General features: G+C 49.6%; 2 protein-coding genes across 7 annotated transcripts; one reads left to right on the forward strand and one right to left on the reverse strand.

Annotated features, from left to right (window-relative positions):
* Positions 1 to 1,408: 1,408 nt before the first annotated feature.
* Positions 1,409 to 4,607, reverse strand: rnf214 (ring finger protein 214). Of its 4 annotated transcripts, XM_028415100.1 has the most exons (7): positions 4,461 to 4,607; positions 4,180 to 4,307; positions 3,628 to 3,860; positions 3,424 to 3,557; positions 2,874 to 3,102; positions 2,583 to 2,792; positions 1,409 to 2,504 (listed from the first exon to the last, which is right to left on the reverse strand). In XM_028415100.1, exons 2-7 carry the CDS (start codon positions 4,298 to 4,300, stop codon positions 1,701 to 1,703), a joined length of 1,731 nt encoding a protein of 576 aa, XP_028270901.1. In that variant the 5' UTR covers positions 4,301 to 4,307; positions 4,461 to 4,607; the 3' UTR covers positions 1,409 to 1,700. The 4 variants fall into 4 exon arrangements, with proteins under 4 accessions (XP_028270901.1, XP_028270902.1, XP_028270903.1 ...); XM_028415101.1 differs by having other exon boundaries at positions 4,180 to 4,604; XM_028415102.1 differs by lacking the exon at positions 4,180 to 4,307 and having other exon boundaries at positions 4,461 to 4,599.
* Positions 3,766 to 21,087, forward strand: snx2 (sorting nexin 2). Of its 3 annotated transcripts, none has more exons than XM_028415105.1 (17): positions 3,766 to 3,896; positions 4,889 to 5,260; positions 8,712 to 8,811; positions 8,913 to 9,073; positions 9,169 to 9,235; positions 9,638 to 9,681; positions 11,347 to 11,488; positions 11,645 to 11,723; positions 13,338 to 13,413; positions 14,629 to 14,742; positions 15,889 to 15,982; positions 16,143 to 16,348; positions 16,469 to 16,612; positions 17,724 to 17,735; positions 18,821 to 18,901; positions 18,981 to 19,052; positions 19,123 to 21,087. In XM_028415105.1, exons 2-17 carry the CDS (start codon positions 5,156 to 5,158, stop codon positions 19,171 to 19,173), a joined length of 1,548 nt encoding a protein of 515 aa, XP_028270906.1. In that variant the 5' UTR covers positions 3,766 to 3,896; positions 4,889 to 5,155; the 3' UTR covers positions 19,174 to 21,087. The 3 variants fall into 3 exon arrangements, with proteins under 3 accessions (XP_028270906.1, XP_028270907.1, XP_028270908.1); XM_028415107.1 differs by lacking the exons at positions 3,766 to 3,896; positions 4,889 to 5,260 and adding exons at positions 5,406 to 5,423; positions 6,345 to 6,443; XM_028415106.1 differs by lacking the exon at positions 17,724 to 17,735.
* The last annotated feature ends 261 nt before the right edge of the window (positions 21,088 to 21,348 follow it).

The raw sequence follows: 21,348 nt of genomic DNA on the forward strand, positions 1-21,348 counted from the left end.
CATCCTCTCTCCATCCTTTATCTCCTCCTAATAGTCAAATAAAACCCTCTCATTTTGCTGAGGGACCCTCGGGGAGCCTCTTAAGGGCCCCTAAGGGTCCCCAGACCCCACTTTTGGAGCGGTCTGTCGCGCCCACGTTTACAGGCTGCGGTAATGATGCTTGTTTGTCCAGCGGTCTGTAAATCACACCGACATTAGAGCTGTCACAGGATCCACTGGAGACACAGCAGAGCATCACTAATACCACCGACCCCCAGAGACCCTCAGACCAGGTCTACACCACCGACCCCCAGAGACCCTCAGACCGGGTCTACACCACCGACCCCCAGAGACCCTCAGACCGGGTCTACACCACCGACCCCCAGAGACCCTCAGACCGGATCTACACCACCGACCCCCAGAGACCCTCAGACCGGGTCTACACCACCGACCCCCAGAGACCCTCAGACCGGATCTACACCACCGACCCCCAGAGACGCTCAGACCGGGTCTACACCACCGACCCCCAGAGACCCTAAGACCGGATCTACACCACCGACCCCCAGAGACGCTCAGACCGGATCTACACCACCGACCCCCAGAGACCCTCAGACCGGATCTACACCACCGACCCCCAGAGACGCTCAGAGCGGATCTACACCACCGACCCCCAGAGACCCTCAGACCGGATCTACACCACCGACCCCCAGAGACCCTCAGACCGGATCTACACCACCGACCCCCAGAGACGCTCAGACCGGATCTACACCACCGACCCCCAGAGACGCTCAGAGCGGATCTACACCACCGACCCCCAGAGACCCTCCCATGTTTTTATCCATTATGCTGCAATGATGATGAAAAATGAAAAATCTGGATGACCTCCTGAGCGCCCCCTATGGGTCACAGCCGTCTGACAGACTTCAGTGAAGAACAAACTGTTCTGCTCTTCTTTTTTTATTGGATGTTTTTGTCTTTGTCCTCAGATACGTCCCGCCTCCTCTCAGCCTCTGCAGCATTCTGTCTTTATTTTCACTCGTTACAGCAGCTTTACTGGGAGAGGACTCAGTCAGAGAGACCAACATTTAAAATGAGAGCGAGGAAGAATGGATCAACAGACAGTAAACAGGAAGCAGTCAACACACCTACAGTCAGACACAGTGTGTGTGTGTGTGTGTGTGTTGAGATATTTATTGGGACGGCTCCTTTAACCTCGCCCATCGACCGCCCAGCGCTCCCATTAAGGCCGACTGGGACGTCCTCAGGGAGAGTGTTTGTGTGGAATCTTTAAAGGTTGCTTCTTGGAGTGTTTATTGGCTGATATCTCTGTCTGAGGATGTGCGTTTACTGTCGGAGCATCCATGTGTCTCCTCTCCGCTTTCAGTTTGATTTTAAATGATGGCTTTAATTTAAGAAAGAAGCTTCCTGGTTTGTGACGTTTACATAAAACATGTTTATTACAGTGTTATCGACATCCTTCATCACATGTATGGTTAGCCTAGCTTAGCAATGACGAGCTAACCCAGGTCTGAGCAGTCTGGAGATACAAACACTGTTTTTGGTTTAACATCTTCTGAACGTTTGTAGAGTTTCCACAGTGAGGAGGTCACACTCAGCAGAGCAACAGACATCAGTGAGCACGGAGTTCGTTTACTATCTTTATTGTAGTTCTCTTGAAAAGGCCTCTTCAGATCTTCACTCGGTCTGTTTGCTGCTGGTCGTCATCTGGCCGGACAGAAGGGGCAGGAGTTGTTCTTGCTGGACTGCAGCCACACTTGGATGCAGGCTTTGTGGATGGTGTGGGAGCAGCTCAGCGGGTGGCGGCTCTCTGGGTCCACGTGGTTCTGGCACATAAGGCAGAGTTTACGCGTCCCAGCAGCCTGACCTCCACCTGGCGGTGGCGCTGCTGCCGCTGCTGTTTTCTGCATAGCAGCGGTCGGCCTTTGGATGGGCCCCGGCACCAGGGGCCGGCCGATGGGCCCCGGGGCCGATCTCTCGCTCTGCGCCAGCTTGAAGCCGATCTGCTCGATGAGTTCCTCCATGGACATGCCGGCCAAAGTGCCGCGCGAGTTCTTCACCTGCTGCAGCAGTGACTTCAGCTGAGGCTTGCTGCATTGTGGGAAGCGAATCCCGAGCTTCTCCAGGACCTTGTCCAGTTTGTCAGCAGGTGCAGAGGCGGAGGCGGCAGCAGCTGAGGGAGCAGCAGAAGGGGCAGAGGGAGGCGGGGACGGAGCTACGGGAGGAGTTGGGGACACACTGGGAGAAGGAGTGAACCTCAGAGGAACTCTGCTGTGGGGCTGGAACTGAGGCGGAGGCTGATGCTGCGGTGGGGGTTGGAAGTACTGCTGTGGGTGGTGGTGGTGGTAGGGGGCCCGGTAGTGGGGGTGGGAAGAGTAAGGGTGCTGGTGCCGTGGCTGGAAAAAGTGTGGGTGTCTCTGTGGAGGGAGGGGGTGGTTTGGAGGAGGCGGAGCCCTGAACTGTGGCTGGATGACGGACTGCATCACCTGGTTGAATCTGAGGTCGGCCTGCGAGAGAGGAGATGTCCTTACTACAGAGCTAACAGCATGTAGCTAGCAGCAGAGATGGTGGATAACATGTCTTACCATGGGAACCTGCGGTAGACTCGGGACATTAATCCTGGGGAGGGACTCCAGCTCTCGGCCCTGCTGAAGCTGCTTCAGAACCTCCTGGAAGCGGCTCTGGAGCTCGGCCTTGTTCCGCCGCACAAAACCTTCTTTCTTCTCCCAGTTCAGCCTCTCGTGTGGGTACTGCTGCGGACACTCCGCCCTGAGAGCGTTCAGGTACTGCTGCACCTACGAAAGACACCATCGAGGTCAGAACTGAGCTCTCGCTGCACCTGCATGTTGAAACAGAGGACATTTTGAGACCCGCACCTCCCTCAGCCAGGCCTCAATGTGAGACATGGCGACCTCTCTCTGCTTCTCCACAGCTGCGATCTCGTCCTGCAGCGCCAGCAGCTGGGCCTCCTGCGCCTCCTTCCTCACACGCTCCATCTCCCGCCTCAGCTCCCTCAGCTCCTCCTGCCACCTGCGCTGTTCCTCACTCTGCTCCTCTGTGAGCGCCGTCAGCTTCCTCTCGTTCTCCTCCAGCTCTTTGGAAAGCCTGAACCAGCAGAGGCAGGTGAACTCACGAGTTTCTTTTACCATCGTTAATGTCTCTCTTATTTCTATACCTGTCATCAATAGCTTACTAAGGGTAGGAGGATAATTATTGAATGGTTCGTTTCATATGAAACATACAAAAATGTAAATACTATGCTAATGAACCCAATGGGAACATCCAGCTGCAGTAGCAGGTTTTTAACCTCTAGAGGGCAGTCACCACACACATTCATGATATTATATGTAAAAAAAACCATTTATGCTCCTCTGAGGTTGAACATGTGTAACACTGAGGTGAAGCAGGCTCCTCCTCTTGTCCTACCTGTTCCTCTCTTCCTCTGCTTGGTTCTTCTCTGAGGTCATTTCCTGCTTCTTGGTGAGGAACGTCTTCCTGGAGGCCCTGGAGTTGTTCAGCTGCAGTTTGACTCGTAGAGACTCAAGTCTGCCCAGAAGAGCCTGAAAACACACCGTCACTGTCAGTCATGTCCACCAAAGGGGGCGAACTGTGTGTGTGTGTGTGACTCACTTGGTGCTTCTGGAGGGCCTCCTCCTTCTTCTTCTGCAGTTGTTGTTTGTGTTTCTGGTGTGCCATGTCCTCCTCATCCTGCGTCTTCGTCAGCCTGTCGCGCCGCTCCATCAGGCTGGAGCTGTACTTAAACATGGCCTCCACCTGGCTCTCCCAGTCGGGCTCCGTGTTGATGCCAGACTCTGCCGTCATGCTCATGTTGGTCTGTAAAGCCTGGACCTTCTGAGTCTGGTCTGGATCATGGTGAGAGCAGGACAACGCCAACAGAGGTTAGTGACCAAACACACACACAGATCCAGATCCAGATCCAGGACCACTGCCTAAACAGAATGTGTACTAGTCCACAGCTTCCACACAGACCAGACCAGTTCTGGATCAGACATGCCACTTTTCAGATCAGGGCACGTTTCTTCCAGAAAACTAAAACCTATTGAACACTTTCAGGTAAACATGGCGTCCTTCCGGCTGTGGGACCACGGCGCACATAAACTTGCTGAGTCACACAACCAGACCTTATATTCAGTTTGTAAATAAGACAGAAAAAAGCATCACCTTCCACCGTCATGTTCGCTAACTCCACCTCCAGCTCTTCCTCCTGTGTTCGCTGGCGGACACTGAGCTCTTCCTCTTCTTCCTCGGGAGCCACGCTGGTAGTTTGCCAGTAAACATCCATGCTAACACTTTGACAGAAACAAAACTTAAAAGTGAAACTCGAGTTGACATCAACACGGCGCTGTTAGCTAAACTTGTAGCTAGCTAGCTAGCTAGCGGCGACAGAGCGAACTCTCCGTATATAAAAATAAAAAAAGCTTTTTAAAAATCACATTTCAGACCTGCTGCTAAGCTCCAGGTTACAGTTACCGCCGTGAAGCTGCTGCCTCAGGCTGAAGCAAAAGGCGAGTCCCTGGGAACGCTCCGACCGAAGCGCCCCTCCGGCCACAGGCTCCAAACAGACCGCAGAGTCACGTGTCTGTTTTTAAAACAACTTTATTGAACAAAACGGAAGTGACAACGTCATAAATACTGGCTGAAGAATAATTATTTAAACATGACAAAATATATATATATACTGTTTATTAGATAGATACTTCAAAAACAAAACGACGTATTATTCATTATTTTTGATTTTGAATTTACACATTTTATTGTTTGTTGTATGTCACAGTTTCAAACAACACAAACAGTTTCACATATTTAAAAAATATATTTTAATAATGTTTTATACATTTGCATGAATGTATTTATTGTGTGTTTCTCGTAGTACCAGGAAACCGCTGCAGAGTGAGACGTCACCTCTTCCCGCTCCTCCAGGACTCCTGTGAGTCACATGACAGAGCTGGGAAAACCTCCTGACCGCCCGCTCCGCCGCTCCTCCGCCGCTCCTCCTCCGCTCCTCCTCCTCTCTGTCAGTTCACCGTTTCCTCGCTGTCTGTCTGTGTATGTGTGTGTCTGTGTGTGTGTGTGTATATGTGTGTTTGTTAGCTAGCCGTTAGCCAACATCACAATCAACCGCAGGAACGACGCGAACATGGCGGACACAGCCAGGGACCCTCCACCGGAGCACACCGACTTCCATGAGCTAGAGGACGGGGAGGAGGACCTGTTCCCGGAGCCGACCGCCACAGAGGAGGAGGTGAGGAAGAGGAGGAGGAGGAGGAGGAGGGGATGAAAGGGAGGCCGACAGGGAGCTGTGTCAGGCAGGCAGGGCGTGATGCCTCCAGCTGACCACAGATGAGAACTTAGAGGAGGTGCGGGAGGCTCCGGGGAGTCCGTGCACCGGTTCCTTCTTGAATGAGGTTTGGTGTGTGTGTGTGTGTGTGTGTGTGTGTGTGTGTGTGTGCGAGCTTGTGTTTTATTCGCCTCTGCACAGTCATTCAGAAAAAACATACGTGTGTGTGTGTGTGTGTAAATGGACTAAACGGCGGCCTTGAAGGCGACAGTTACAGAAGCCGGGAAGGGTCTAACTGCGCTGTTGAAGAAGGCGCAGAATAGGTGTGTTTGCTCGCGGTCAGGTGACAGTCACACCTGAGGTGCGCATGGTGCGTTCAGGGCGGGCTGGAAACACGGGACAGATGCAGATTAAACTTGTGGTGTTGACGGTGTCTGAGGGCAGAGGTAGGACTCCAGCAGCAGGGGACAAAACAGTCCCTGGTTGCTTCCAGAGGCTAATTATAAAGATGGCCGTTCTGTGATGTAACACATTGAATCTCCAAATATGGGCAAATGGGCGGGGTGAGGTGTGAGTGGAGCTGAGGTGGGCAGGTGACCCCCCCACAGAAGTGACCAAGCAGCAGCCTCTGGGGCTCAGACATGAAGCCAGTTTTAAACATGCAGTTCCTCCTGCAGCCTCTAGGGGCTGGCTCCAAAAGTGAGGCACTGCCCACAGACCTCAATGTTATAATAAGTCCTTGTTCTTTATCGTCTTTGCGTTTCCACAGTGATGGAATGTAACTAAGTATTTGTACTTATGTTACTCGTTACATTTTATAAACAGTTTCTCCAAGCGTCTCCTCCATCTTCAGAAATATGCCCTGCAGGACAAGGCGGGTTCAGTCAATCAGTCAAACAATGGAGGACTGTGGGGGATGGACTCATATTTGGAGCCAGCCTCTAGTGGTCACTGCAGGAACTGCAGACTTTAGTTACGTTGTATGACTTTGTGATGCGTTTGATGATTTGTTTTTCTTTTGTCCAACCCTGAACATGGACCGAACCAGAACCCGAACACGCCACAGAGGTCTGAGCAGACGTCTTTCATTTCACACACAGAACAGCTGAGTCATCAGATGAAGCGTCCTGTGTGTCACAGGTTTAATGTGAGTCAGCGGGTTTTTGTTAAATGTTTTTAAGACGTGTATTTGTTTTGAGGCGCAGCTGACACGTCTCTACAGTCCACACAGAGGGACAGCAGGCCCCTCCTGTCCTGCACAGACACACTTCTGTTGTCTTCTTGTGTCTCTGATTCTCCTGTAATCCCTCTGATTGTGTCATTACTGAGTCTGCGGTTGTTAAATTGTTGACTTTGTCATCATGTCATAGTTGTTTTGCAACTTTTTTCCTGTCTCTTTGTTCGCACCCCTCTGTGGTCACTTCCTGTGTTGGTGGCTGTTTCTCCTGAGTACATAGATCCAGATATGTTTATTTTTTATTTCTTCTACGAACTTGAAGGACCTCCTGAAACAGGACATGCAAAGGGGGGGTGAGACCTCTGCTCACTGTTAATTAGAAAAACTTAAACTTAAAGTGTGTCGCTGCTGCAGGTCAGAAAAAAACAAACTTTCTAGGCTGCAGCAGAGTAGGACACACACACAGACACACACACACACAGACACACACACAGGGAGAGGACTGTTTTACTGTTTTAGCCTCGTCAGCAGTTCTGCATTTCATTCCTGATGATGATCGTCTTCCTTGAGTCACACAGCAGCCCTCTTCAATGACCTGTGTGTGTGTGTGTCCCTGTGTGCAGCAGAATGAGCATGGGTGTGTTTTGAAAGGCTCATAAACACAGGTGAAGTGTTTGTAAGAATGTGAAGCAGATTCCTGTCTGTCCGTCTACTACTCGGTCCACCTGGTTCGGTCTAACATGACAGGAAGTCCTCCCTCTGACTCTCGGCCCTGGTTTTACCGTTTGAAACCAGGCGGTTGTGTTACTTTTCTTCTTCTGTGGTGTCAGCTCTGACATGGACTTCCTGTCCTCATGTTGTCCTTTCCTCTCCTCAGTTTTTTCCTGCATGTCTGCGCTGTTCGCCGTCCTGTCTCTGTGACTGTCTGTCTGTGTGTTTGTGTGCACACACTCTCCTTGGTGTGTGTTTGTGTGCACACACTCTCCTTGGTGTGTGTGGGGGGTGTAATGATGTGCGCTGTGACATCATTGTGGATTCAGACGCAGATTAAAGCAGCTGCATTTAAGTTTGAAGCTAGTTTTTAGTTTCTGATCATTTTTGATTTCATGTTTCTGACATCTGACTCTGTGTGTGTGTGTGTGTGAGTGTGTGTCTGTGTGTGTGTGTGTGTGTGTGTGCAGGGTTTCCTCTGACCTCTCTGTAGTTGCTGACTAAGGAGTGAGGAAGCTCCCAGTTATCATCACTCATTTCCTCCTCCTCTCTCCTCTTTCTGTCCTCTCAGCTAAAATCTCTCCATCTTCCTCCACATGTCCTCCTCCTCCTCTTCCTCCTGCTTCTTTCTCTCTCTCCTGAACTCCAGCTGTGGACGTTGCCTAGTTTGTACAGGTGTGATCTCTCTCTCTCTCTCTCTCTCTCTGTGTGTGTGTGTGTTTTAAGCTGAGCTGACAAACCTCCACCTGCTGCAGATGAAACCAGGAGGAAACATTTTAAACACTATAAGAACACACTGAGCTCTCTGTCGTGTTAGCGGCCTCTGTTGTGTGTTCGTTCTCGGGGTCTTTCAATCCGTCTTTGAGGTCGTAAACAGGAAACCTGCACATAAAAACTCTGCGCTCCATAAAGTAAAGTTGTAACACACATGTGACTCCTATCACATGTGTGAACCTGAAGAACTGAGGAGAAGTCAGAGCTAACTGTGTTAGCCTGTTAGCACCCCTTATTGCAACAGAACCCCACAGACTCCTGGGGTGTGCTGGGAATCTGTGACTGCCCCCTCTTTGATGTCTGTGCAGTAGCATGAGTCGGTCCTTCCTGGTCTTTGAGGAACAGCTTCTCTGGAAGGAGCTGTGAGCGCTCGGCGCCTCGCTGCTGCTGCTGATCGACCAGTTTTACCTCCAGGCCGCGGAGCAGCTGGCGGGCAGGAAGCTCTGTGGTTCAGCTGCAGGATGGATGACACACACTGCTGGAAGTGTTTTTTTCTGCTTCTTCTGAGGAATATGTCGAGTCTGCACAGTAGATCCGCAGATGTGGCTGCTCCTACGTTTCCCCTGAAAAGGGCAGAAAGCTTCAGTGTCTGTTCAGAAGTTTGTTTGAATGTTTCTGCTCCAACACTGAGATTCTACAGGCTGCCGAGGAATCACAGACTGTTAGGGCTTTTAGGGTTTTTTGTATGCCAACAAGTCACCATAGCTCTCTCTCTCTCTCTCTCTCTCTCTCTCTGTGTGTGTGTGTGTATAGTCACAACCAGCCAGTCTACCTGCTGAGGACATCAGCACCAACTCAAATGGACCCAAACAGGACTCGCTGTTTGACGACGACCCTGAGGATCTGTTTGCAGGTAACATGTTCGAAGAGTACAAGGTGTGAACATACCACAAAACAAACCTGACATGTGTGTGTGTCTCTGTGTGTGTGTGTCTGTCTGTGTGTGTGTTGCAGAGGCCACAGAGGAGGTTTCGTTGGACAGTCCTGAGAGAGATGTTCTGCTCTCCGATGGCCCATCGCCCGCCATCACCCCCATCACACCTCCCACCTCCGTCATCACCCCGCGCATCGGCCACGCCCACGACGACATGTTCACACGCTCCTCCTTCGATGAGGTGACACACACACGCAGCTGCTTCGGCTCATATTCTGAACATTTGTCCCCAAACTGTTTGAACCCATTTGAAAAACGTGTTTTTGTTTTGTGTAGATTGAGGAGGAGGAGGGCGGCGATTCTTTCGACATTCACATATCAGTGTCTGATCCTGAGAAAGTGGGTGAGTGCAGCTGATTCCACAGACACGGAACACTTTAAGGAATATCCAGAGTGAGCAGCAATCATTTCCAGACAGTGCAAGGTTCAGCCCCCTGCTCTTTGTGTCCATCCTCCCCCTCTTCATCTGTCACTGCAAACAGGGTTGAAGTCAAATGCAGGAAGCACCGCACATGCGCCCCCTATGGGGCTCTAATTTAGGCTTTATCACAGTTACTATTCAAACAAGAAGAGTAAATACAACTGTGGAAACCAGTTTAACCAGTTTGATATCTGAGCTGCTGCCCTGTGTCAAGCATCACTTGTTGAAATGAGGAAAGACACACTGCAAGACTGTGTGTGTGTGCATGTAAATACTGGTGAGACAGCATTACAATAAGTCACTCTGTTTGTGTGTGTTCTTCAGGTGATGGGATGAACGCATACATGGCCTACAAAGTGACGACCAAGGTGAGGTTTGTGACAGATATTAAACCTGAAGGTTGGACACAATGTATGATGCTAATGCTACGCTATAAACCAACCATAGCACGGTCACAGTTCACCGCTCTGACCTCTTCTACAGTACAAACACCTTGATGACCCCACACTGAGGGGACAGGAAGTGCTAACATGCTAACATTCAACAACACACTGAGAGGACAGGAAGAGCTAACATGCTAACATTCAACAACACACTGAGGGGACAGGAAGAGCTAACATGCTAACATTCAACACACACTGAGGGGACAGGAAGAGCTAACATGCTAACATTCAACACACTGAGGGGACAGGAAGAGCTAACATGCTAACATTCAACACACACTGAGGGGACAGGAAGAGCTAACATGCTAACATTCAACACACTGAGGGGACAGGAAGAGCTAACATGCTAACATTCAACACACACTGAGGGGACAGGAAGAGCTAACATGCTAACATTCAACACACTGAGGGGACAGGAAGAGCTAACATGCTAACATTCACAACACACACTGAGGGGACAGGAAGTGCTAACATGCTAACATTCAACACACACTGAGGGGACAGGAAGAGTTAACATGCTAACATTCAACACACTGAGGGGACAGGAAGAGCTAACATGCTAACATTCAGAACACACACTGAGGGGACAGGAAGTGCTAACATGCTAACATTCAACACACACTGAGGGGACAGGAAGAGCTAACATGCTAACATTCAACACACTGAGGGGACAGGAAGTGCTAACATGCTAACATTCAGAACACACTGAGAGGACAGGAAGAGCTAACATGCTAACATTCAGAACACACACTGAGGGGACAGGAAGTGCTAACATGCTAACATTCAACACACACTGAGGGGACAGGAAGTGCTAACATGCTAACATTCAGAACACACTGAGGGGACAGGAAGAGCTAACATGCTAACATTCAGAACACACTGAGGGGACAGGAAGAGCTAACATGCTAACATTCAACACACACTGAGGGGACAGGAAGAGCTAACATGCTAACATTCAGAACACACTGAGGGGACAGGAAGAGCTAACATGCTAACATTCAGAACACACTGAGGGGACAAGAAGTGCTAACATGCTAACATTCAACACACACTGAGAGGACAGGAAATGCTAACATGCTAACATTCAACACACACTGAGGGGACAGGAAGAGCTAACATGCTAACATTCAGAACACACTGAGGGGACAGGAAGAGCTAACATGCTAACAGGTTTTTGGGTTGTAGGATACATTCCTGCTTTGTTTACATACAAAGATCTCTAGCTAAGTGTACTTGATGTCTGAAAACTCTGAGAACACTGAGAAGTTTGGAAATTAGAAATAATAATAATAACAGTCGCCATCTTGGCACGACCCCACCATGACAAAGACAGGCCCCACATCAGCTCCAGACACTGGAGCATAGCGATGTTGTACTTTCAGATGAAAATGTACGGTCACCAGGTCAGAAACATGTCAGTGCAGCAAGGTCACAAAAGAGGTCACGATGCACAACATTTGCATGTTATTATATAGATGCAAATTAGCATAGTGTAAGCGTGATGATCGTGTTGACCTGCTGACGGTGCTGAAGGTGCCTGACCCGCCATGTCACCTTGACTCTCTCTCTCTCTCTCCGTCTCTTGCCCAGACCTCCATGTCCCTGTTTAAGTGTAGCGACTTCTCAGTAAAAAGGCGTTTCAGTGATTTCCTGGGTCTGCACAGTAAACTGGCCTCCAAGTACCTGCACATAGGCTACATCGTCCCCCCTGCCCCGGAGAAGAGCATTGTGGGTAAGTGAATCCTCCGTCACACCTGCTGGAGTCTGTACTGAGAGCTGGGGTTCAGGTTGTTCGGCCTGTGTTGCCTTCAGGTTCAGAAACATGATGTGTTTACACTCTGTGTTTCGGGTTATCCTCCTCACCCTGTTCGTGCTGTGTCGTCTGCAGGGATGACGAAGGTGAAGGTGGGGAAGGAGGACCAGTCGTCCAATGAGTTTGTGGAGAAGAGGAGGTCGGCACTGGAGAGGTACGATGAGCTGAACCAGAACCAGAACTACCACCCCATCTGTACATGTTCACAGCCTTATAACCCTCAGAGGAGGAAGAGGAGTCAGAAGTGAAAACTAGCTGCTGTGGTTCACATCCTTTTCCCAGAAGACATTCTGACCAAATAGAAGGCAGCCATCTTTAATTTCATTTCAACCTCCTCTAAAATCTAACCACAGCAAGATGGCCGACAAATGTGACTAAACCACAGCCTCTGTGTGTGTGTGTGTGTGTGTGTGTGAGAGAGAGAGAGAGAGAGAGAGAGAGAGAGAGAGAGAGAGAAGACTGTGTCTGTGTGTGTGTGTGAGAGAGAGAGAGAGAGAGAGAGAGAGAGAGAGAGGAGACTGTGTGTGTGAGAGAGAGAGAGAGAGAGAGGAGACCGTGTCTGTGTGTGTGTGTGAGAGAGAGAGAGAAAGAGAGAGAGACTGTGTGTGTGAGAGAGAGAGAGAGAGAGAGAGAGAGGAGACTGTGTGTGGGTGAGAGAGAGGAGAGAGAGAGACTGTGTGTGAGAGAGAGAGAGGAGAGAGAGACTGTGTGTGTGTGAGAGAGAGAGAGAGGAGACTGTGTGTGTGAGTGAGAGAGAGAGAGAGGAGACTGTGTGTGTGTGTGAGAGAGAGAGAGAGGAGACTGTGTGTGTGTGTGAGAGAGAGAGAGAGGAGACTGTGTGTGTGTGTGTGTGTGAGAGAGAGAGAGAGAGAGAGAGGAGACTGTGTGTGTGTGTGTGTGTGTGAGAGAGAGAGAGAGGAGACTGTGTGTGTGTGTGAGAGAGAGAGATTGTGTGTGTGAGAGAGAGAAAGAGAGAGACTGTGTGTGTGTGTGTGTGAGAGAGAGAGAGAGAGAGAGGAGACTGTGTGTGTGTGTGTGTGCTTGTTGTGTTAAAGATCAACTTGTTCTGAAGTTTACAGGACTAAAGGTTAAACCACAAATATTAGATACATCATTATCACAACAGCAATCTTTGTGTGTGTCTGTGTGTGTGTGTGTGTGTGTGTGTGTGTGGGGAATACTGAGCAGTGGGGGAGGGGGGCGGGGCTGACATTCTGCTGCCCTTTACTGATGCTGTTTGATTGACAAGAAGGTCAGCCAGTGACGGCTGATGGAGCTCAGAGCTGCAGAACTCCACGCTGATGGACACACACACACACACACACACACACACACAAGAAGGCAGGAAAGGAATGAAAAGGTAGAATCAGAACCATCCCATAAACAGACAGACCCCAATAAAGGAGAGTAAAGTTTTGTTATTTAAAGGAGCAGTCTGTGGGAATTAGTGCCATCTAGTGGTGATGTTGCAGATTGCAGCTGTTTGTGTGTCCACTCTGGGCTTCTGTAGAAACGCGGCAGCACTGGGACCATATTAGGACAGTCTGGAAACTAGTTTCTACCAGCAGCTCTCAGACCTCCTCACTGGCTCGTTGTGTTCCCTCCATCCAATCAGCTGCCCCTTAGACCCTGACAGACAGATTCCTCGGATGATCTCCATGATGGAGAACAGCTACACTTAATCAGTCATGTCAAAAAAAAAAACATCCACCCAGGTGGAGCCTGGCTGCTCCTCATCATCAGTGGAGTTCTCTGCTCTGTGTTTCAGGTATCTAATGAGGACGGTGAAGCATCCCATCCTGCTGAAGGATCCCGACGTCCTGCAGTTCCTGGAGAGCTCCGAGGTAAAAAAGGAAAATCGCACATTTTACTAGGAGATGTTGAGCTCATCAGCGTCAGTCAGGACCTCAGCGGGCGTCCTCTCTCTGCAGTGTTAATGTAACGATGCTGCTTCTGCTTCAACGCTTCGCTGCAGAAAATCAACACTGTTAGCACACAGGCTGGCTCTGCTCCGCACAGCAGCACCCACAGCACCGTCAGCTATGAACACAGCAGCACCGTCAGCTATGAACACTGCTTGTTTGAAACTTATCTGGAATGTTGGTGTATTTTATCACACATCTCCACACCATCACCAATGAATGCAGTTATTTCAGTGTGATTGCCAGTAGAGGGCGCTAATTGATCTAATCTGGCTAATGTAGATAGATAGATGTGACGGTAGACGTCATGTGACCCACAGACAGATCGCCATCTAATGGACCGAACAGCAAAAAACTCTTCTTCCCAACAAAGCGTCCCGACAAGGTCAGCACCACGAGCCCGGCCTCTGAAAACTGCCTCAGGCTTTAAGGGCCTGTGGCGTTTTCTGTTTCCTCACCTTATTGTCCACTCCGACTAAATCCTCTCTAACACCCCCCCCCCCCGCTCTGCTGCCACCCTCCTAACTGTTGGTGGGATTGCGTTGTGAAAGCGGCGCCGTCGTCGGGTCCAGAATAAATGACTTTGTGTCACAGATTTAACAGATGAATCGCTCGGACGCCTGACCGAGCGTGTCCGGCCCGCTTAATGAAACACAGCCAGAGGAGGGAGGTGATGGAGGGAGGTGATGGAGGGAGGGAGGGGACCGGGCTGCAATTGAAAGCCACCCCCCCTAACTCCAGCCTCCACTCATTTACCCTCCGCCCTCCTTCAGTGAGGGCCCCGGGGACCCGGCCGTGTCCCCCGGCTGCTGCCGCTCGTCCTAAATGAGATTGGAGAGCCGGGGGGAGGAAAACCCTGAATGTCCGGGAAAAAAGTAAACTTTCCCAAAATGAAGAAAAATGAGGCTGTTTTCAGACGGACGCCGGGACGAGATGGGTTCTGAGTGGATTTTTGCTCGACACATAAAGCGGCTGCATTAAATCTGATTGGAGCTAAAACGTGGGAGACATTCCAATCAGGGGGGGGGCAGTTTCAGAGGGAGGAGGGAGGAACTTATACATACAGTGAAGAAGGCAGGAAGCTACCTGTGCTGTGTCTGATGGTTGGTTTGTTTGTTTGTTTGTTTGTTTGTGTAGCTGCCGCGGGCCGTCAGCACTCAGGCTCTGAGCAGTGCCGGACTCCTGCGAATGGTCAACAAGGCAGCCGACGCCGTCAACAAGATGACCATCAAGATGAACGAGTCAGATGCTGTGAGTGATGAACCAGGAAGGAAGGAAGGAAGGAAGGAAGGGAGGGAGGGAGGAAGGAAGGAAGGAACGGGAGGGAGGAAGGAAGGGAGGGAGGAAGGAAGGAAGGAACGGGAGGGAGGAAGGAAGGGGAGGAAGGAAGGAAGGAAGGAACGGGAGGGAGGAAGGAAGGGAGGGAGGAAGGAAGGAAGGAACGGGAGGGAGGAAGGAAGGGAGGGAGGAAAGAACGGGAGGAAGGAAGGAAGGGAGGAAGGAAGGAACGGGAGGGAGGAAGGAAGGAAGGGAGGGAGGAAGGAAGGGAGGGAGGAAGGAAGGGAGGAAGGAATGGGAGGAAGGAAGGAACGGGAGGGAGGAAGCAAGGGAGGGAGGAAGGAAGGAACGGGAGGGAGGAAGGAAGGGAGGAAGGAAGGAAGGAAGGAACGGGAGGGAGGAAGGAAGGGAGGGAGGAAAGAACGGGAGGAAGGAAGGAAGGGAGGAAGGAAGGAAGGGAGGGAGGAAGGAAGGGAGGAAGGAAGGAAGGAAGGAACGGGAGGGAGGAAGGAAGGGAGGGAGGAAAGAACGGGAGGAAGGAAGGAAGGAACGGGAGGAAGGAAGGAACGGGAGGGAGGAAGGAAGGAAGGGAGGGAGGAAGGAAGGAAGGGAGGAAGGAATGGGAGGAAGGAAGGAACGGGAGGGAGGAAGCAAGGGAGGGAGGAAGGAAGGAACGGGAGGGAGGAAGGAAGGAAGGGAGGGAGGGAGGGAGGGATGGAGGAAGGAAGGGAGGGAGGGAGGGAGGAAGGGAGCAAGGAAGGGGAGGAAGGAAGGGAGGGAGGAAGGATGGAAGGAAGGAAGGAAAGAACAGGAGGGAGGAAGGGAGGAAGGAAGGAAGGGAGGAAGGAAGGAAGGAAGGAAGGGGAGGAAGGAAGGAACGGGAGGGAGGAAGGAAGGAAGGAAGGGTAGAGAGGATAAAATATTCAGAGGAAGAGAGAAAACAGGAAACGAGGAAGGAGGAATGATGGAAAATGAAGAGCAGGAAAGATGAAAGCAAGGAAGCTTGAGGAAAAAGGGAGGAAGGAAAGAAATGAGGAAAGGAACAAAGAACAGAAGAGGTGAGGAGGAAGGAAATTAAATAATAATGTGTGTGTCTGTGTGTGTGTGTTTGTGTGTCAGTGGTTCGAGGAGAAACAACAGCATTTTGAGAATCTGGACGTCCAGCTGAGGAAACTTCACACCAGCGTGGAGTCTCTGGTCTGTCACAGGAAAGGTATTTCAAAATAAAAGTGTTGCCTTTACTCCTGTGTGTGTGTGTCTGTGTGTGTGTCTGTGTGTGTGTGTCTGTGTGTGTGTCTGTGTGTGTGTGTCTGTGTGTGTTTTATTTCACCTGCACACTCTGTGAAACATCTCGCTCCGCCTCTCCTCTCCAGAGCTGTCGGTGAACACGGCGCAGTTCGCCAAGTCGGCGGCCATGTTGGGGAACAGCGAGGACCACACGGCTCTGTCCCGCGCTCTGTCCCAGCTGGCGGAGGTGGAGGAGAAGATCGACCAGCTGCACCAGGACCAGGCCAACGCCGACTTCTACCTGTTCTCTGAGCTGCTGGGCGACTACGTCCGCCTGATCACCGCTGTCAAGGTACGACCGCCAGAAGAAGAAGAAGAAGAGGCTTTCTGACTTTCAGGATGAATACTGACATGACATGCTGACTGATGCATGTATGTAACATGTTGGGGTGTGTGTGTGTGTGTGTGTCAGGGTGTGTTTGACCACCGGATGAAGACGTGGCAGAAGTGGCAGGACAGTCAGATGCTGCTGCAGAAGAAGAGGGAGGCGGAGGCCAAGCTGCAGTTCACCAACAAGCCGGACAAACTGCAGCAGGCCAAAGACGAGATCAAAGAGGTGAGGCGCCGTGTGATCCGTCTCTGCCGGCGCGTCCAGGCCGGTAAAACAAACGCACCTTCACAGTTCACTGAAGCCTTTTTTTTTCTTCACATGAACTCGACAAACAAGAGCAGGAGAGAGCAGAAAAGTACTTTATTAGAGCGCCTGTTGAAGCTGTCACCACACAAATTCATCCTCTGCTGTCTGTCAGCGTGCACACACACACACACACACACACACACGGCGTGGTCGGGGGTCTGTGCAGTCGAGCCGAGCAGCTGTCAGATGTGGGGTTTTTTTGGGGGGGGGCTGTCAGAAGCTGCAGACGAGGACAGATCGCAGTAGAGTTACAACCAGCGTTTATTTGGAGCCGACGAGGGTTCGGGCGCCTGTCAGGAGGCGGCGTCTGCTGCAGAGAAAACACACAGCGGCTTTTTCTGAAGTCAGAGGAAGAGTTTTACTTCACGCTGCTGAGCAGCCTCTGCACACACCAGCGCTCGTCCTTCCTCCTCTGCAGCTCTGATTAATCACACAGTGATTCACACAAACAGGTGAAGACACAAAACAACAACGATACATCCCCCTCTGACCGAGCGCTGATCCGAGGGCGCGCCGTGTGTGACTGCACACACGGATCGTTAGCTTCATGCTGATGTGTGCTGGCTGATTATTAACCCACACTGCCCCCTGTGGGTGGCATGCACGGACAGCAGCCAGCATCTCACACACACACACACACACTCACTGTGATGCTGTTTTATATCGGTGGCTTCTGGACAAATTATTCAGGCACTTGTTGTCATTGTTGCTGCTCAGTGCTGAGGGGGCGGAGCTTCACCTCTACAGCAGGTGTTACAGAGACTTGTTCAGGTGTAGGTCAGGCTCAGGCTCAGGCTCAGGCTCAGGCTCAGGCTCAGGGTCATTACTTTTTCCTCTGAGAGTTTAAATCCACTGCATGAATCCACCAGATTCACATCTGAGGGAGTTTCTGTCCTCTCAGTGTTTTTGGTTCTCCTCAGTCTCTGCTCATGTTTCTGGATCTTATTTCTTATCTTCTTATTTTGGAAGATTTTTTATCCAGCCTCTTTAATTTTGTTGCATTTTTCCTGCCATGCCTTCCCACAACCAGGAGATTGAGGAGGTAGGACCTGCCTGTCTGTGTGTCTGTCCTCTGTCTGCCTGTCTGTGTGTCTGTCCTCTGCCTGTCTGTCCTCTGTCTGCCTGTCTGTGTGTCTGTCCTCTGTCTGCCTGTCCTCTGTCTGTCCTCTGCCTGTCTGTCCTCTGCCTGCCTGTCCTCTGTCTGCCTGTCCTCTGTCTGCCTGTCCTCTGTCTGCCTGTCTGTCCTCTGCCTGCCTGTCCTCTGTCTGCCTGTCTGTCCTCTGCCTGTCTGTCCTCTGTCTGCCTGTCCTCTGTCTGCCTGTCCTCTGTCTGCCTGTCTGTCCTCTGTCTGCCTGTCTGTCCTCTGTCTGCCTGTCCTCTGTCTGCCTGCCTGTCCTCTGCCTGCCTGTCCTCTGTCTGCCTGTCCTCTGTCTGCCTGTCTGTCCTCTGCCTGTCTGTCCTTTGCCTGTCTGTCTGTCCTCTGCCTGCCTGTCCTCTGTCTGCCTGTCTGTCCTCTGCCTGTCTGTCCTCTGTCTGCCCGCCTGCTTCACTCTCTTCATCCTTTTGATTTTTGCTTCTTTTAGTCGTTGTGTTTCTTTGCAGCTTCTGAACCGTCTCATGAGTCAGTTTGTCAGCGTGGACTTTGTTGTTTTAATGAAATCACAGACAAACTGCGTCATGTGACACTCGTGTCGTCCAGTGATTCCCAGACAGACGGTTCAGTACCACAGAGGGGTCGTCTGCTAACGATCAGCTCATAAACACTAGCTGCAGCTCAGGTTATTCACAAACATACAGTTCAGTCTGATCAATAATCGGTTTGAAATCAGCTGTAACGGACGGAGGTGGTCGTTTAACGATGGCTGGGAATCACTGACTGTAGTTATTGTTTTGTTGGCATACAATTTAAACACATTTTTAAACATTCATGTAACCAGGCGGCGGCCATGTTAGCTCATTAATTATCATTAAAAATTATATTAGTTATTAACTCAACTGTAAACATGACAGGATCATACAATAACAACACCCCGTCGATCAAATTTTCTGTAACAGTCACAGTATCTCATTAATATTTAATGTATTTTTGTGTGTGTCTGTGTGTGTGTGTGTGTGTGTGTCTTTCAGCTGGAGGGGAAGGTCCAGCAGGGTGAGAGAGACTTTGAGCAAATCTCTAAAATCATCCGTAAAGAGGTCAGCCGGTTCGAGGTGAGGGGACTGAAGCACGCAGAACACAGTGAACGAGTCATGTCATGATTTAATGAAAACATTTTGATTCCTTCCACAGAAAGAGAGAGTGAAGGACTTTAAAAGCATCATTATCAAATACCTGGAGTCTCTGGTTCAGACACAACAGCAGGTAGATCAGAGTAATGAATCTGAATATTCAATAACTCAAATTATTTATTTTTAATTTTTTTCTCCTGCAGCTGATAAAATACTGGGAGGCTTTCTTACCCGAGGCCAAGGCCATCTCATAGAGTCCACACACACACACAGTCCTGGCTCCTGTCAAACTACACTACCCATAATGCACCTGCTCCTGTTGAAACCCAGAGTGAGGAAGACAAGTGAAGGCAGCGGATCGGCTCCTGCAGTTAGACTTCATCACCTTTAACTCCTTTTTTTTTTTTGTAATTTTCATGCGCTCCGTGCTGCGTTCAGGGTCCTTAAAAGGATGTGGGACTTTTTTTTTGAAAAGCTTGCAGTGAGTGTTGTTTCAGACTCCTGTGTGACAGTGAACGCAGCGTGGGTTTTGGTGACGGGTTTCTGGTGTCAGAGCACTTTGTTTGTTTGTTTGTTTGTTTGTTTGTTTGTTTGTTTGGGTTAGAAGGTGGAGTTTCACAGTAAATCTCCTTCACACACACACACACAGAGGTGAAGAAATAGTTTGGCCGTTGGATTTGTATGTATGGAAGCTCACTGGAACAGAAGGGTTAAAAAAAGACACAGGAAATACCGGCCTTTCATTTCTTCTGGTGTTTCCAGTGAGCTTCCACACATCGTCCTTAAATACTACATTACCCATAAGCATCGGTGGCACAGACCATCAGACCTCAGCTCAGAGGTCCGTCACACCTGTAACTCCGTCCGTCCTCCGCCCAGTGACAGCTCTGAGTGCGCTCTGATTGGACGTGTCCAGCTGCAGTAAGAGCTGCAGGTTATGTTTCTTCTGTTTCTATCCAGAGCTCAGTGTTTGGAAGAGAATTCTAGAACACACACACTCGCACACTCATGAAGGATTTTATTTAGATTTTATGGAAGGAAACATGTAACCCTCTAAAACCAAGCTGAACATCTGTGCTTTTATTTTGGTAGTTTGAGCTGTGAAACTGTTTTTGGAGTCGACGGCTGAAGGACTGAAGGCTGACTGCATCCTCTTATTTCACACGTATTGTCTTGTACTTCCTGCCCCCCCCCCCCCCTCCACTTCCTCCTTATGCCTTTCAAAACAAGAGCCTGTTGCTGTATGATCGCGAGTGAAGGCAACATTTCCTGTTTCTGCCCCTCTCAGCCAATGAGAGCAGAGCAGGAAGCTTCTTAATTCGTGGTTCAGTTTTCTGCTGAATGAAGAAAAACGTTTTTTAGATTTCTTCTCTAAAAGCTTGCTTCACATCCCGCACATGTGATCATTCCAATCACCGATCAGTATACTCAGTAAATATGATGATAAACATTTTGTGTTATTTTCTGCAAGCTGAATCAAATCAAAACATATAGAAAATCTGAAATCGTATTCTTTTCGAAGGTGAAACAAACAAAGCTGCAGCTTTTCTGACGTGATTCATTTTGCACTGTTTCATCATAACACACACACACACACACACACACACACACACACACACACACGGCTGCTTCCTCCTCCTTCAGGTTGTCCTGAAGACGAAACATTTATATCGTATATTTCAGCAGTTAAACAGGAAGTGAAGACGTTAGTTAGCCTGTTAGCATCTTTAGCATCACAGAGATGCTCCAGTTGAAGGACTTCCTGTTGAAGCTGAGCGAGCTCCGGCCTCCGGTGAGGAGGACAGAGTTCTGATTTAAAGGCACATTTCACTAAATCTGAAGTCAGATTTTATTTTTTTCATCTCTTCCTGAATTAAAACTGGAACAGTTTTGTATTTTCTGTGCTGAGCCCCGTCCTGTTTGTTGGTTGCAAACCTGTACTTCATGTTTGACCTTCTTGCTGCCGAATGACGTGCAATGGTTAAATATTTTGAGTTGATTTTATTTTTTATTTTGAAATGTTTTATCTGAGGAGATTTTGTTGGATTTGATGTGACATTCCTGCAGCAGAGCAGACGTTTGATTACAATAAAGGAATGTATGTCATCCAGCACGGCCTGTTTCATACCGTGAAGATGTGGAATAAATAAAGTTTTCAAAAGTTTAAATCTTCTTAGACGTAGAATCAGTTCAGAGTGTTAATAAACCATACGTTTCATTCGTTTGTTTTTCAGTCGATCGCGCCTCACGCTCTGAGGTAAGTCGCATCTTTTTCTGTTTCCAGCATCATTCACAGCATCAAAGTTTGTTTCTGTTTGTTGTTGCTTTAAAAAAAGATTCACTTCAAACAAATATCAAGCTTTTCACAGGTTTCTAAATACACGTTTCAATCATCTGAACGCACCTAAACTCCACGTTAATCCAAATAC

This window comes from Parambassis ranga, chromosome 9, assembly GCF_900634625.1.
Source record: "Parambassis ranga chromosome 9, fParRan2.1, whole genome shotgun sequence".
In the NCBI taxonomy this organism is placed as follows: Eukaryota; Metazoa; Chordata; class Actinopteri; family Ambassidae; genus Parambassis; species Parambassis ranga.

Bases quoted from the DNA above. Each gene is read 5' to 3' on its own strand.
- rnf214 (XM_028415100.1), bottom strand. From the start codon at position 4,300: ATGGATGTTTACTGGCAAACTACCAGCGTGGCTCCCGAGGAAGAAGAG. The intron at 3,558-3,627 runs GTGAGTCACACA...GTGTGTTTTCAG, and splicing joins AGGCCCTCCAGAAGCACCAA to GCTCTTCTGGGCAGACTTGA. The intron at 3,103-3,423 runs GTAGGACAAGAG...CTGCTGGTTCAG, and splicing joins GCAGAGGAAGAGAGGAACAG to GCTTTCCAAAGAGCTGGAGG.
- snx2 (XM_028415105.1), top strand. From the start codon at position 5,156: ATGGCGGACACAGCCAGGGACCCTCCACCGGAGCACACCGACTTCCAT. The intron at 13,414-14,628 runs GTAAAAAAGGAA...TTGTTTGTGTAG, and splicing joins AGTTCCTGGAGAGCTCCGAG to CTGCCGCGGGCCGTCAGCAC. The intron at 16,349-16,468 runs GTACGACCGCCA...TGTGTGTGTCAG, and splicing joins GCCTGATCACCGCTGTCAAG to GGTGTGTTTGACCACCGGAT.